We start from the raw sequence: 15,908 nt of genomic DNA on the forward strand, positions 1-15,908 counted from the left end.
TCACACGGTTTGGGGGCTTCCTGTATACATAGCATTTGTTAGAAGCCTCCTGGAAAGCAAAGTCAACAGAAGCAAGTCTAAAGGAGATCAGTCCTGAATATTCATTGGAAGGACTGATGCTGAAACTGAACTCCAATACTTTGGCCACCTGATGGGAAGAGTTGACTCACTGGAAAAGACCCTGATGCTGTGAAAGATTGGAGGCAGGAGGAGAAGGGGACGACAGAGGATGAGATGGTTGGATGGCATCACCGACTTGATGGACATGAGTTTGAGCAGGCTCCGGGAGTTGGTGATGGACAGGGAGGCCTGGCGTGCTGCAGTCCATGGGGTCGCAAAGAGTTGAACACAACTAAGCGACTAGACTGAACTGAAAGGAACATGCAATTAAAGACGCCAAGAGATCCTGAAGCTGGACACGCGACCTGAGAAGACACTTGCCCCCACCAGGACCCATGGCAGGCCAGCGCAGTCTCCGTGGAACCTATGAGGTTAACTTGCTTCTTTCACAGAAGGGTTCGCTGCGCACCGGAGGGGGAGGGACAGGGGCAGGGGTGGGGGGAGGGGGAGGACTCTGGGAAGAGGACAGACCGGCCGCCAGCACCGCGCCTCACACTGCTGTCCTGCACCACCAGGCACACACTTTCCATACAGTTAACTAACCCCCAAAGCACCCCATAGGATCCTTAAGATCAGAAAATCTTCAAAACACTTCATCTGAGTTACAAGGTTTGACAAACCAACAGCCCATGAAATGCCCAAAGCAGTCTTTGGTTAAATAAAAAGTGATCGAGTGGCACGGGAAACGAGAGGAGTCATGACGCCGACGCGTCAGGAGCACTTCGCAGGATGAAGCGTGCGGAACAGGAAGGGGGCGGGGCTGCGAGCGCCAGTGACCCTTCCATCCGCGTCTGCCCTCGCCCCGCCCCCAGGCGCCGCCCCTCTGCAGGAACCGGAAAACGCAAAGCAAAGAGCGCCCCACCTGTAGGTCTCTCCGGCTCCCGGGTTTAAATCACTCGCAGCCCCAGGGGGAGAACATACATCAGGGGCTGGGAGGAGGGCTCAGCCAGTGCCGAGGATGACCCTGCGTGAGGACTTGGGGCCGAGTGAGTGAGAGTCGCTGGGTCCTGTCCGACTCTGCGGCCCCACGGACTGTACAGTCCAGGGAATTCTCCAGCCCAGAATACTGGAGTGGGTAGCTGTTCCCTCCTCCAGGGGATCTTCCCAACCCAGGGATCGCACCCAGGGATTGAACCCAGGTCTCCCACATTGCAGACGGATTCTTTACCAGCTGAGCCACTAGGGAATCCTCAGAATACTGGAGTCGGTAGCCTATCCCTTCTCTAGGGGATCTTCCCAACCCAGGAATCGAACTGGGGTCTCCTGCATTGCAGGTGGATTCTTTACCAGCTGAGCTATCACTGCAAAGATGCCTATTAAATCAGACTCATCAGTGGAGTGCAAGGCACAGGGGAGAAGCTGAGATGACCCTAATCCTCACCCCAACCCAGACGAGGGGGTTGGCCTGGGCGCTGGAGGTGGGGTGTCGGATGCCCAAGGAAGGTTTCCTGTGCCGCACACAAGCCTCCAGACGTTCGGCTTAAATAGAGGAAGCCCTGAGGAGGAGACCGGGGCCGCCCTTCCCTCTCAGTGGGGCGGGCAGGAGCCGAGAGGAGAAGCAGGACCACAGGAGATGAGCCCTGTAGGGCGACTTCCGACCACACCTCCCGCGTTCAGAACCAAAGGGGCCTCCTGTCGAATGCCCGGTGCCGGGCCCACACCCGCGCACCGACCCCAACATCCACCAGCGGCTCACGCTGAAACCACCCGAACGCACAGCTCGGGGTGTGGACCCGCCTCGCAAGAGCTGAGGCTTTTCAGAAACCTGGACTGCAGCACCAGCGTCTATTTCTGGCGAAGACGCGGAGAACAAGGGAAGCTGAGCCAGCCTCCGTGTCAGGCGGCTCCAAGTGGCTGCAGAAATAATTGCTTTTATTTTTAATAAAGAAAACTGGAAAGATGTTTGCATTCTTCGGATTTCCACTTTTCCACCTTCCAGCGGTAAAGACCGTGCACGCAAACGCTGGGGAGGCACCCCGAATCACCCGTGGGGCCGGCCCGGGTCAGCCGTGCGGACGCTCACGAGAAAGAGAGAGAGGTCCGAGGTGCGCGGGGAGCCCGGGAGGGGCTGGAGCATCCCGCCTGCCTGCGCCCAGCACAGTGATCCCACCGAGAGCAGCACCGGGAGGGCCCGGGAATAGAGGCGGAGCCGGAAGGGGAGCCGGGACGAGGGGCGGAGCTACGGACGGCGGGACTCCGCAGGACACCGGGCCGCCTAGACGCCCCTGAGCCACAGGGACAAAGAAGGCTGCGCTGGGGGCCGGGGTGGGTGAAGCAGGCAGGGCAGGTGCCCTCTTGCCAGCGGCCCAGGCCCCAGCGTCTTGCCGGCCCACGCGGGGCCCGGCCGCTCCCGGGACTGCCGCCTGCCCACCTCCTCGCCCTCAGCCGTCCGCCCCCGCCGCCTCCCGGCCACTGTCTCAGCTCCCGTGGCCCTCAGCTTCCCTGGCGGTCGCTGCCCCGTCTGCGCCTGCTCACGGAGACCCTCAAACGGCCGCCCCAGCAGGCCTGGGGCTCACCCAGCGGCTGAGCCCTGAGCGCCCGGCTCAGGCTTACCCGCACAGCCGGGCGACTCCTCGCTTCCGGGCAGACTCTTGGTGCCCGGCCACCTCCCGGGCCCAGGAGTTAGTGCGCCGAGGACACGGAACCCCTGCGAACGCCCCAGCGGGTGCCCAGACCTGGAGCAAGCGCATCCCTGGGAAGACTGTCCCCGCAAACCACGGCTTAAATCGCCTGAGAGGAGTCACGGTGAAAACCGCACAGAATCATTCTGAAGAGTAGAACCACCCAGAACGCAGGTTTTCATGAATCACGCGTGTTTTGCAGCAATCATGCTTCTATTCCTGTCCTCTCTGAATGGAAGTAAAAGCCCTGCCCCACACCCCATGGTCACTACCCGGGGCACCACGCCCACACGTGCCCTCTCGCTCAACCAGAGAAAGGAATCGGGCAGCAACCCTGACCTGCCTGCATGACTCACCCCGCGGGCCCGGAGCCGACCACTCCAGAAGCTCCTGCTGCTCCGGGTCCTCTGGGGATGGAGAACCGGCCCAAGGCCCTCTCCCCGGGCATCCCCACCACCCACAGGCTGTGCACCTGCTTCTTGGCCTCTTGCTTCCCACCCCTAAGGCCCCCCCTCCCCCCGCACACCCTCCTGGTCTCCGCAGCCAGGCTGGGCTCCTTCCTCCACAGGGTTCAGAGGCATCACCTGTGGAGAATGGCCCAGACCCCGCCCCACCCTGACCCCCCACCACCCTGCTTGCCTGCTCCTGGCTGGGTGAGTCTGTTTGCTGAGTGCCTGCCCACCAGAAAGGGAAAGCCTACTCATCGCTCATGCACCCCTGTTCCTGCAAAAAGACACTCAACACAGCAGAGGCCCCGCCAACCCGGCTCCAACCGGCTGCACTGACCCTCCCTGTGCACCACGGCTTTGCGGGGTAAGTTTCGCCCTGCCCTCTGCTGCAGGGGAAAGCGCGGTAAGCCCCCACCTGCGGTCGTGTGCGGGGGGCTGGTAAGGACGGGAGGGTGGGACCCGGAGATGCTGCCCCCATGGGGCACCCGGGCCCAGGGGCCCTCATGCCTGAGAGCTCCAGCCTCCCTCTGCCTGTGCGAAAGGACACGAGGCAGACGTGATGGTAAGCAGGGTGCCCACGGTGGCACAGGAGGGCGTGCTGGGAGGGGCAAGGGTGGTCACTGTCACCCCCGAGCCAGATGCAGGCAGACCACCCGCGGCCCCCGTGCACCTCCCTGAGGGGGACCCCAGGCCCCTCTGAACACGCTACACGTATGTGGAGGGCAGGAGCCCCATCTGAGCCAGGGAGACGCTGGGACAGGCGGCGACACCCCCTCCTCTCCACTTCTGTGGGCCTGCACACTGGTGCTTGCACACTCGCACATGCCCGCACTTGGGTTTGCACGCTCATGCCCATGCTCTGCGCGGTGTCTCCGGCTGTGCTCACACACACACTCCATCATGGACTCCTGGGTCTCCGGGGTGTCAGGCGACCCAGGGCTCCTAAACTCAGCACCGCGGACAGCGTCACAGCCCCGCTGCGCGCCGTGAGGCAGGACACATGGCCGAGGCCCCACACGTACCTGGCGCCTTGGCCTTCTCGCACTTTGATGATGCAGAGCACTGGTTACAAACTGTCTCAGCTGGCAATGTGTTCTCTTCATTTTTCTTCAAATGTGTGTCTCGTTCAGTCCACAGATGAATCCAATTAGCGTATCACTGTGACTGATTAAATATGCCTCGTGTGAATTTACATGTCAAAACACACTGAACTTGGACACGGCTTCCAGGCCTCCCTAAACAGCTCGCGGGCACAGCCAGCTCCAAACACAAAGGCTGAAGTTTGCTTCTGCTGTGAGTGCCTGGCGCGAGGGAGCAAGGGCCTGGAGCGGGCATCACTCGTGCAAAGGGCAGGCATGAAGACACGTGCAAGCCTCTCTCCATCTCTGGCAGAAGGGTCCCCACCTGCATCAGAAGCTGCCTTGGATGGGCCTGTTGGGGGTGGACGCTCGACCTCTGATCAGAGAGTCCCGGGCAGAGAAATAGAGGGGCTGGTTCAGAGGAAGGACGTTCTCGCAGACAGCGGCATGAACGTGGGAACGATGCCAAGGAGCAGGTTTCCCTGCCGAGCAGGTGCTAATGCTTATTACGGGCAGCATCTTCTAACGTAAGTGATCTCTGACCTCCTGGTCGCTTGTCCCCTGGTTTCCGACTTTCTCTTCAGAAGGGAGCAAAAACGGAGTCTGGAAATTGGGCTTTGAAAGTTAAGGAAGAACGGACAGCCCTCGCTAGATTCCTCCAAAATCAGTGACTAAGGGGTCTGCGAGTGATTTGGGGGAGATTCTTAAACTGATGAAATGGTTCAGCCATTCCTTCACCACCAGACCTGGGGGAGAGCTGGTCCTGCCCACTGGGAGCGGGTGTCCTCACCCCCGGGGTCTCTGATCTCTGTTGGGGACCTGCCACAGAGGCACGGCCAGCTGGTGGCCCAGTCCTCCCTCTAAGTCCAGGGTCCTGGCTATTCCTGGATGGGGACAGACGTTGTGGGTGGCTGTTAACCCTGCTCCGTTCCTACCCACTCAGGACCTGACAGAGCGGTGCCCGTGGGCTCAGGGCCAGCACTGCGGCAGCTCTGGGAGTCCCCACAGGAGAGGGCAGCAGGGGGCCTGTGACGCTGGGTGGCTCTGGGGGAGGGTTGCTAGCGAGTGGGACAGAGGAGAAGAGAGAATTCCAAAGGAAGAGAGAAAGACGCATCTTCTGCCCCAGTGGGCTTTCCAGAGAGAGAAGCACCGCGCCCAGATGCAGACATGCTGCCCGGTGAGCTGCATTACAGACTGAAGCAGGGCCTCCCCGGGGGCTCAGTGGCCAAGAACCCACCCGCAGTGCAGGGACCCAGGCCTGATCCCTGGGTCGGGAACAGCCCCTGGGGGAGGGCAGGCAACCCACTCCAGGATTCTTGCCTAGAGAATCCCATGGACAGAGGAGCCTGGCGGGCTACAGTCCACGGGATTTCGAGAGTTGAACACGACTTAGCAACTAAACCGCCACCAAAGGGGCTAAACGTGTTTAATGTGGTCAAAGAAGAGCATTCATACAGAGCAGAGGCGCATTCCGGAGGCCGCCGTAAGGAAGCTTTTCTTCATGGAAAGGGTGTGTGAGCCCAGCGGAGGATATGAGGAACCCCCAGCGCGAGCATGCGGCCCTGTGGGGAGGATGCCAGCTGGAAGGGGGCTTGGATGGGGTCCTTGGATGGGGAGCACCTGGGGAGGAGCCCCTGCCCCATGGGACCCCTGCCCCACACGGCCTCCCGCCCCACAGGGAGCCCCCTGCCCCACGGGGCCCGCCTGCCCCACAGTGCCACCTGTTCCACTCAGGGCTGCTGCAGCCAGTCCGCACCCTGAGAACCAGGAGGAAACCCACCACTCAAGGAAGGACGACGGCGGTGGGTGCCCCGCTCCGGGGTGGCTCGGGGGAGTGGACCCTCCGTCGGGCTGTGCGGGGCTCACGTCCACACCACCCCCTGCGTCTAGTCTTAGATGTGGAATCACTCTGAGATGCAGTCTTGAGCTGACTGACGTTTCTGAACACCTCCCGTGGCTGGTGGGAGAGGCCTGTTGGGCAGCACAGCTCTCCAGCAGCCAGAGACCATGGGGGCCCCATGGCAGGCAGCACCCTGGACTGACACCCCCCCGGATGTGCCTGCTGACAAACCTGGGAGCCTGTGCGCCATTCGCCCGGCGTTTCTGCCCCTCCGTCCAGCCTGCCAGCCCCCAGGCCTCACCAGCTGCCCGCGTCTGTGCTCGGAGTCCGGGTGCCGGTCCAGGCAGAGGCCTGAGGTCCACTCCTACGTCTGCTCAGCGGCCCCACGGTGGTCGGTGGTCGGGGGGACGCTTGTAACCGACCCGAGGAGGGAGGCCCCGTCCAGCTCTGCCTGCCCGGCAGCCTCGTTTCGGGCACCCGGCTCTGCTGCCCTGGGGAGGATGGGCTGCAGACATGGTCGAGTGGCTCCGGGGGGGCTGGGGGAAGAGCTGGCAGGGGCAGGGAGGGCTGGCGGCCTCCCAGTGGACGGTGGGCAGGACAGTGGGTGCCTGGCTGGGCAGAGCCCAAGAGCAGACCCCCCCGGACCCCAGCAGGGGCGCTGGGCCCCGCCCGACCCTCACTTTCACCCCGGGACATTCAAGGGAAGGCAACAAGGAGGCGGGGGAAAACTGGCTGTGCGTGTCAGCCCCGCGGTCTGCCCCCCCTGCCGAGGGCCCTAAGGTCACAGAGGGCGCACACTCACGCCCTGCTCCAGGCTCGGCAGCCAGGAGAAGGAGCTGGCGCCCCGTGGGAAGGCTCGCAGATGGCGCCGCTGCCCACGCCCAGGCACAGGTCCGGGGGTCACCGCGCCGGGTGAGCCCCGCAGGATGAGGCTGCTGTCGCGGGCGGGGACAGCTGCGCTGGCTCACCACTGCCGGGTCTCCCCTGGCAAGCTCGAGCTGCCTCCCCGAGGACGTGGGGCTGCTTGCGACGCTGAGAGACTACCTATGCTGCTTCATCCCGCGGGAGGGAAGCCTATCGCTGCTTTTGCTGAAGACTTTTCATTTTGAGTTGGCTTTTTCTGACTGTGCAATTGTAATAATGTGAGGTGTTGACCAAGAGCAAACCGTCTTCAGAGGAGAAAGGAACTGCCGTACAAGCACCTGGATCAGCCCCAGGGCTCCGACCCTGTGGGCCTGCTTCCCGGCTCTTCCCGTGGGCGGCCGCCCTCACCCTGCGGACCACGGGCGACTCGTTTGCTGACTGATCTGCGTCTCACACATTCAGCGTCACCCCGAGAGTGTGGTCCCATAACACGGCCACGCACAGTGTCACCCTCATGCCCCGAGGCACACGCTGAGTTGTCACAGAGTTGTGTCTCAGGGCCAGATGGCGGGGGTTCCAACGTCCCCTGTGAGTTAGATGGATTTGGGGGTGTCAGTGTCCACTGTGAGTTAGATGGACAGGGGTACCAGAATGCCCTGTGAGATACATGGACTTGGGGCGCAGCGTGTCTTGTGAACTGTGTGGACTTGGGGTACCAGCGTGACCTGTGAACCTGGGGTACGGCGTACCTTGTGAATTAGAAGTTCACTTTCAGGAATGGCTGTCGGAGCATCAGGGCCGCTATGCGGGAGGAAATGAGCGAGTGGCGGGAGCCAGCCCCGGGAGGCAGCCTTGGCCGCAGCAGCCTGACAGCGAGACCCGCCTGTGCCCACCATCCCCACCAGCTCCCCAGGGCCTCCTGCCGAGCGCCACAGACTCAGACTGGCCCCCAAGGCCGGGGCCCCGGCCCCCTCCCCGCAGGCCTTCAGCAGGCGGCGCTTCTCCCTGTCACTCGTCCCAACATCCACAGGCCCTGCCCTGGCCAGCCAGGTGACCAGGCGGGCTGAGCGCTGCGGGTAAGGCCAGGAGAAAGGGGGTCAACATCCGCAGGCCCTGCCCCGGCCAGCCAGGTGACCAGGCGGGCTGAGCGCTGCGGGTAAGGCCGGGAGAAAGTGGGTGGACTGCTGACACCGACGCGCCCGTGGGAAGACTCCGTTAGATGTTACTAGCTGGGCGTCACAGGGCTTCTGAAGTTACCGCATCGGAACGATTTGAGAATCAAAGACCTGAGCATCACCTCGTGTCAGGAAGGAAGCCCCACTCCCACACAGGCCCAGGCTCCCCTGCCCGGCGCCAGTGGAGCCTGGCAGGGCTAGGCTGCGAGCCTCAACGCAGACCCCGCTGGGCACCTGCTCACCCACAGGGGCCGCCTCTCTCCAGCCACGTGGGCATGTCTCATCTCAGAGACTTGAGGCCCCAGAGAACACGGCCAGACTGCACGCGCCCGTCCGCACGGCGCCTCCTGCCTCCCTGACAAGCTCCCCTCCAGCAGGCCCAGCCGGAGAAGGGGCCCTCGGCCTGGGCACTTCCCGCATGCCAGCACACGCCAGCCGTGTCTCCAGGGCCCGCAGCCAACTCCTCGGCACCGAGCTCATCCATGATGCCACCATGTCCCACCCGTGACTCGAGGCCCCATCACCCAGATGCCTCGAGAGTGTTTCCCGTCTCCCCGCCAGGCAACCCCACCCACCGGATGTCCCTCATGCGGAAGCCGGGAGCTGTCCGAAGTCTCGGGTATCACAGTTAACACTGCAGGTCCCACCCCACCGTCGCCCGTGAAGCCCCAGTGCTCTCTCCTCAGGCTGCCTCCTCCAGGACGCCCTCCCTGCCTCTTCAGGATGTCTGGGCCCAAACGTCTCTTTGCAGGCCCAGTGAAGACAAGGGTGGTTCTGTCTGGTTCTCTGTGGCCCGTGGCACTCAGCACAGAGCCAGAAAGAGAAGGAAGGTGAGGGGCCAATGAAGGCGAGACTACAAAACCCACCTGGACACCACAGATGGCTCCAGGATGGGCTGGGCGCCACGCTGCCGGCTCCCAGTCAGGCCTGGCCACCCACGCAGACACCCGGCTGCTCGTCCCCAGGGGCCCAAGCCCAGCATGGCGAGTCCCCGGCCGCCCGACCCGGCCTCCCCGCCGTCTCCCCGAGCCTCCTGACCCGGCCTCCCCGCCGTCTCCCCAGCCGCCCGACCCGGCCTCCCCGCCGTCTCCCCGAGTCTCCTGACCCGGCCTCCCCACCGTCTCCCCGAGTCTCCTGACCTGGCCTCCCTGCCGTCTCCCCGAGAAGTGCAGCCCCAGCCCCCCGGTGCCTGGCAGCCCTGGCCTCGGCTGGCCGGCATCTGTCCAGGCCCACTGTGGCCTGGTGTCTTTTCAGAACCCTCTCTGTGTCCTGACACGATGCGATGGGCGCCACACGACAGCACAGGGCCCCGCGCTTCACCACCGCACGCTGCCGCTCGCCACGCCACGCCACGCCCCGTGCCACGCTCTCCATGTGTTATATACAGCACGTCGGGCAACGCTGTGCAGTGACGGAACAGCATCACTACATTACGTGATGTTACATGTGAGGCTCCCTCGCATAACTGATACCTCGCCGATCACACACAGCGCACGCTGCGTCCCCAGCCACACGGCGTCGCTTTATGCTCCACATTGCCCTCTCCTCGCCTCCCCCACGGGGCTGCACCCTCACCAGGGCCGAGTCTCTGTTCGGTCAGACCGCAGCACACCCCGGCCCGCACAGGGCCTGGCGCGACCGAACCACATTGGTACCGACGAATGATCCCTAAGGGGGGGACTGGCCTCGACCGAAGGCATCTCCAGGAGACGCCTGGGCCCTCAGAGACAGCAAGGCTCAGCATCCTTGGCGTGGACACCCTGAAGCTACGCCAGCCCCTCCCCATGCCCCAGTTCCGCACCCACATGTGACTGGGCCCGAGGCGTGCCAGCCAGGGTCCACGTGCCCAGCCCCGGCAGGGCTGCAGCGCCCAGGACCTGCACGGGCCTGACCTCCAGGAGCCCTGAGCTGGGCCCCACTGCCGTCCCCGACTCCACCTCCCCCTCCACAGGGTCACCTGTGTCAGCATTCGGTCCAGAGCGACGGGGCCCATGGACAGCCCTCGGCCCTGACGGCATCCAACACCTGACCAGGATTCCAGGAGGAAAGTGAGGCCCCAGCCCTGAAGGTCCCCTGTCCCCCTCCCATCTGCTCCGTGGGGGCTCCAGCAGTGGCCCCCGTCCCCCCATCCGCTCCGCGGGGGCTCCAGCAGTGGTGAAGACATGAATAAGGAGGCCCAATACCTGCCTGGGGCTGAGGATGAGAGAGGAGCCTCATTACAGAAGCGCCTTCAAGTCTTTCAAAACAGAAGCAATTTCATCATCATATAAGTATGAAGAGGGAGCAGCCCCACATGTCATCACAGGAACCTCCCGAGCGGGGCTCTAACCTCCCTCACAGCATGGGATCAATCCACTTATATCAGGAACCTCCCGAGCAGGGCTCTAACCTCCCTGATAGCATGGGATCAAGTCCACCCCCGTGTGGACTCTGTACCGGTGGGAGGCCTCGTCTGCCGGTGACCACAGACATGCCCGCAAGTCGGAGGGGGTCAAGCTGACTGTGCAGTTTGGTATTTCAGCACCAAATACTACGATCCTGTGGTCACAGGCTAATTCTCTGTAGTCCTTCCCTTATAGCATCAAGTACGTTCAGAACATCATGAAAGTACTTAAAATATAAAAAGGAGCCACGTTTTTAAAACTACAGGTGTCATTGCCCAGCCTGCAGGGCCTGCAGGACACACGGCGGCCGGCGCCCCACGCTGGCTCACGGGCACGCTGGTGTGATGTAGACATCTGAGTTTAGAGGCCGTGACAACGCTCAAGCCGCAGGTGCCGTTCCCTCTCCACGCCTGACACGGACACATGAGACAAAACCAAGACGCCAGGTTTCAAACAGTCAACCTCACTTCCCCCAGAGAGCGACAAAATAATGAAAGGCCATTGTCACAAGTACATGGTCACAAATCTAAAAAGATAAAAAGATTTCATTTCATTTCGTTCCATTCATATTGTCGTTAGGTTCCAACAAATCCAGTTCTGAAAGTATCATTTCCCAGTACTGGGGTGAACTGCCGCTCACGGAACGATTAGTGCATATCTGGGTAAAACAATGATGCTTGTTTTGGTCTCAAGCATATGCAGTAACCTCTTGTACTGAGGAAGGAGGGGCATGAAGCCAGTCCACTCAAGCATATGCAGTAACCTCTTGTACTGAGGAAGGAGGGGCATGAAGCCAGTCCACTCAAGCATATTCAGTAACCTCTTGTACTGAGGAAGGAGGGGCATGAAGCCAGTCCATGCAGCGAGGGGGTCCGTGGCCACTTGGGCGCAGAGACTTCAGACCAGAGTCTGCTGCCCACTCCCCAGGGCCCGCTTGGCCGCTCTGCCGGACGGGGAGACTGCCCGGCCGGGTCGGTCCACCCTGAGCTCCACCCCCGCAGTGGAATGAAGCCTGGGAGCAGGCTCAGTCTCCACAGGCAGATCTGTCAGATTTATGGGAACTGGTACAACTGTGCAAGGAATTATTTAACCGACAATTCTTGTCCCCAGAATCATTGTGCTAAGTTGCTTCAGTCTTGTCCGACTCTTTGCAGCTCCATGGGCTGTAGCCTGCAAGGCTCCTCTGTCTGTGGGATTCTCCAGCAAGAATACTGGTGCGGGCTGCCATTTCCTCCTCCAGGGAGCATCCTCACCCAGGGATGGAACCCACATCTCTTGTGTCTCCTGCATTGGCAGGTGGGATGTGTGCCACCAACGCCACCTGGGAGGCCCCCAAACATCACTCTGAACAAACAAGCGCCACCAAGGGCCCCAGAATCCCTGCAAGTACAAGCCAGCAGCAACCGAGATCAAGAGGCCTGGGGTTTGTTCCTCTAAAGGGGGCATGACCACTGTTTTATGCCTGTTTACTGTCAGTGGACAAAGAAACTTTAAGTTAACAGACACAATATGACGACACCTCAACTGCCAGGAACTGTCCCTCAGTCACCCAGGACCCGCGCTGCACTGCACCCTGGGAGGAAGTGTCAATTCCGTTAAAGTAGTTTATATGCTTAGCGACGCACAGGACTGGCTGAGGCTGGCTGAAACAGTCACTCTGTGCTACACCTGGGCATCCTGTGCCCAGCACAGCGCTTGCAGAAGCCTTACCTGCCGCCTTCGCCGCCGCCGCTGCGGTCACATTCTGGGCGTTGGCGCGTACCCTGAAGGTCACTGCTGGCCCCTCGACCCTGGAAGAGACCATTGAGGAGGCGTCAGGACTGCTCAGGCACCCCACACATCCCAGGGCCACCCTGGGTCCTAGGGGCTCTGCCCACAGGCTCTGCTACTCTAGAAATACATGTGGCAGGGCTCTTACAAAAAAATTCAAATCAACCCCAATAAACCAACAGTAACCAGCAGACACTCCTGTGTGGAAAAAGAAAATTGTTATGGAAACAGGTTTTAGTAGTCAGTTCCCCAGGGAGCCACAGAAGCCAAGAACAGACAGGAAAGAGACAAGTATTTTTAAAATTCTCTTGAAAACTTATTGAAATCTTTAAGAACTACTCAGTATAAAAATAACTGGCAGGGGACTGCTTGCCAGGAGTTATCAAGACTGTTCAAAGCATTTTAAATACTTTGTTGAACATGACTTTGAAAAGTGAGTCCGTTTTTAAACAATTGATCTGTCTGGGGGGGCAGGAGGCTGTTTCCATCAGGACTCCCCAAGCTCCGCGTCTCCTGGCCCGTCACCCCCTGGACATGCCCCAGGGGCTGGTGTGCCAGGAGCGGGAACCACGCCAGTGGCCCTTGCCACCAGGAGGGCCCTCAGGATAGCTGCTCTTCTGGTGACCAGTGAGGTGACATTTCTACTCTAACCTACATCTGGAGAGTCCCAGGTAAGTAGGGCCCCCCAAACCTAACCTTCCCTTGGGTGCTGAGAGTGTTCTCTGAAGATCTAGTGGACGCTCCTAGTTCCCGAAAGACAGAGCATGCGGTTCATTCACCTGTCCTCACCTGCAGCACCACGGCCCGCCCTCCTTCCTTCCTTCCTTCCAGGACACCATGTGCAAGCCCCTGGGACGTGCACACACGTGACCCTGGGATGCTGCACACTTGGCCTTAGGACATGCACACAGTGACCCTGGGACCACCCAGCGTGGAAAGCCCAGCATGCCGTGAAGGGAGGTTCCGCGTCTCTGACCGCCCAGCCCCACGTGGCCGAGCTCTGCCCTGGCACCAGCAAAGGAAAGATGACCAGCCGTGCCAGGCAGATCCGACCTCCCGGCTGGCCTCGGCATGAGTTCAGGGCTCTCTCCCCGCACCTGCTCTTCTGGGTGGGCACATGGAGTCTCTGCACAGAAATATCTGCATGTCCGTGTCCCAGGTCACCACCTGTCACCCCGCTGAGCCTTTTAGGCTCCGAGGCCTCCGGAGGCTCAGCTGTAAAACGGGAGGTGGTTCAAGTCGCCAGGGAGACAATACGGGGCAAATAAGCACAGACCCCGCAGCGGGAAACTGAAACTCGACTTCGGGGACCCTCCCTCCCCCAGGGGTCCTCACGTGGAGGGAGGGGCGGGGTGGGGGCCGGGCCCCTGCAGGAGGGAGCCTTGGGCCTGCACACAGGAGACCTCCCGACGAGTCCGGTGGTGAATTCCCGCTCTGTCTTCAGGAACTGCCCTCCTACCATGCAGGACACCACACAGACAGTAGACCGCACCCTGCTGGCCTGCTGCAAACTCGGGGAGCGGTCAGGCTGAGGCAGCGCCGGCCGCCCGGGCTGGCCTCGGGCTCAGCTGAAGGCCCGGGCTGGGGATCCAGTAAGCAGACGGCCTCCTGTCCGCCCGCCCGGCGAGAGCCCAGAGCAGCGCATCCATCGGCACCACCGACAGCCGGGACTCGATTATAAAACCATAAGAGCGGTGGCCGGGCATCTGCCGGCGTAATTACAGCGGCATGCCGTTGGCGTCTTAATGGCCTCTAATGATGCAGTAAGATATAATGGAATTTACTTGACAGCTACAGAGCCATTAACAAAACATATTAAGCATAACTAGTCCTTCCACAGAAACACAGCCCTGAAAGAGCGCTCCAAGTGGCGCCCTCCACACCTCTCCAGGAGCCACGATCTGCCGCGCCAGCAACGCGACGCAGAGACCCCCTGCGGCCGTGCGGTCGTCCCCTCCAGGGCCCTGCCCGGTCACCCCTGCAGGTGCTGTGGACCCGCACGTGCTGTGTCCTGGGGGCGACATACAGGACTCGTTGGGATGCCACATGCACCCCACACGCGTGCAGCATTAAAGACTCAGAGGTGCCGGCCCCGCATCAACTGGGCAGGACCCGGGCTCCCGAGGCACAGATGTGCGGGCTGGCTCGGGGCTCCAGGGCAGGGCGAGGCCTCGGGGTAGGACCTTGAGCTGTGGCCAAGACTGACAGAGGCTGAAAGAGGGCAGTGGCGTCGTTGTGGCCCCCAGGGGATGCAGGAGGCCTGCGTTCACCAAGCAAGAAAGAGACCCCAGCAAGTGGTATTTACAAAAGAGCTGAGCTGATAACCAGCCCACCTCTGAAGGCGGGAAAACTCCCAATACCCCCAGACTTGGAGGTGGTGTGTCTGGGAGGGACTGAGCCAAGAAGTGAGGAGCAGAGCAACGTGAGGGGCCGGAGAGGAGGCACCAGGTCAAAACTGCACCTCCTGAAGTGCTGGGGCCCGCCTCTCCCCTCCCACTGGAGACCCCAGACCCCGCCCCTTCCCCTCGAGCCCTTGTGGCCCTGCCTCTCCCCTCCCACCAGAGCCCCGGGGCCCCGCCCCGCCCCCTGGATCCCCCAGACCCCGCCCCTCCCACCGGAGCCCCGGGCCCCAGTGCACTTCCGACGGCCCCTCACGCTCTTCCCACCTCAGGGTCCCATCAGGAAACAGGGCTGGGCCCCAGACCCAGGCACCTGTCACGTGCCAGCCCTGGCCTCCGTGTCACCAGCTCTTTCTAAAACCCAGCCCACTGAGGGCGAGGCGGGCTGGGGCACTCGGGGACTTCAGGGCCCACTCCTTGGGGCCTGCACACTGCAGGTGCCAGCCCCAGGCCCTGGCTCACCTGCCATGGGGCCGCCCCTACCATCCAGAGCCCCAGTGGTTCCCCAGGCCCTGGCACACCTGCGGTGGGCCCGCCCCACCATCCAGAGCCCCAGTGGTTCCCCAGGCCCTGGCACACCTGCGGTGGGCCCGCCCCACCATCCAGAGCCCCCGGGGGTTCCGGGTCAGCGGGGCCCTCTCGGGATCGCCCTCCTGCTGACACTCGGGTTTCTGCTGCGCTTACAGAGCTAACCGGACCCCCCAGCTGCTCCCCTCTCTTCCTCCAGCACCAGCCTCTGTGGCACAGTGAACACACCCCACTGGTAACCTGCTGGAGGGACACTCAGAAGGAGGAGCCACCCGAGCCCCACCCGCACTCACTCAACGTCCGTGAAGACGCCCGCTGGCACCTCCAGGAGCCGCGCCACGCCCTCCAGCGCCTGCGTGCCCTCGTCCAGGCTCAGGGAGCTGTGGGGAGACGGCAGGGTTACCCGGTGGGCTTCTCACTTCGAGGAACAGGGCTCCGTGACCCCCACACTCCCTCACTGCAAGGAACGGGGACCCCGGACCCCACCCCCTCACTGCGAGGAATGGGGCCCCGCCCCCTCCCGCCCTCTCACTCTGAGGAACCCGACCCCGACCCCACGCCCCCTGGGACTCCGTGCCCCAATCCCGTGCTGATCCAAGAGCCGCCCTGCCTGTATTTCCATTATTCGGCCTGGGGTGGGGCAGGGGACAGCTGGGAGCAAGTGTCTCTCCAGCCGGGA

General features: G+C 62.1%; 1 protein-coding gene and 1 long non-coding RNA gene across 4 annotated transcripts in view; one reads left to right on the forward strand and one right to left on the reverse strand.

Moving 5' to 3' along the window:
- PTPRN2 (protein tyrosine phosphatase receptor type N2) overlaps positions 1 to 15,908 on the reverse strand; it is a 602,297-nt gene that overhangs the window by 342,115 nt on the left and 244,274 nt on the right. For all 3 annotated transcript variants that reach the window (XM_070788511.1, XM_070788512.1, XM_070788513.1), the window contains 2 exons: positions 15,523 to 15,609; positions 12,243 to 12,322 (listed from right to left, as the gene is read on the reverse strand). In XM_070788511.1, coding sequence (XP_070644612.1) covers positions 12,243 to 12,322; positions 15,523 to 15,609 — 167 coding nt within the window. The remainder of the gene's footprint in view (positions 1 to 12,242; positions 12,323 to 15,522; positions 15,610 to 15,908) is intronic.
- LOC139182822 (uncharacterized) lies at positions 605 to 13,320 on the forward strand. The gene is made up of 2 exons (XR_011566394.1): positions 605 to 3,554; positions 4,321 to 13,320. It is a non-coding gene; the product is annotated as an uncharacterized lncRNA (long non-coding RNA).

The sequence above is a fragment of the Bos indicus genome, chromosome 4, assembly GCF_029378745.1.
Source record: "Bos indicus isolate NIAB-ARS_2022 breed Sahiwal x Tharparkar chromosome 4, NIAB-ARS_B.indTharparkar_mat_pri_1.0, whole genome shotgun sequence".
Lineage (NCBI taxonomy): Eukaryota > Metazoa > Chordata > Mammalia > Artiodactyla > Bovidae > Bos > Bos indicus.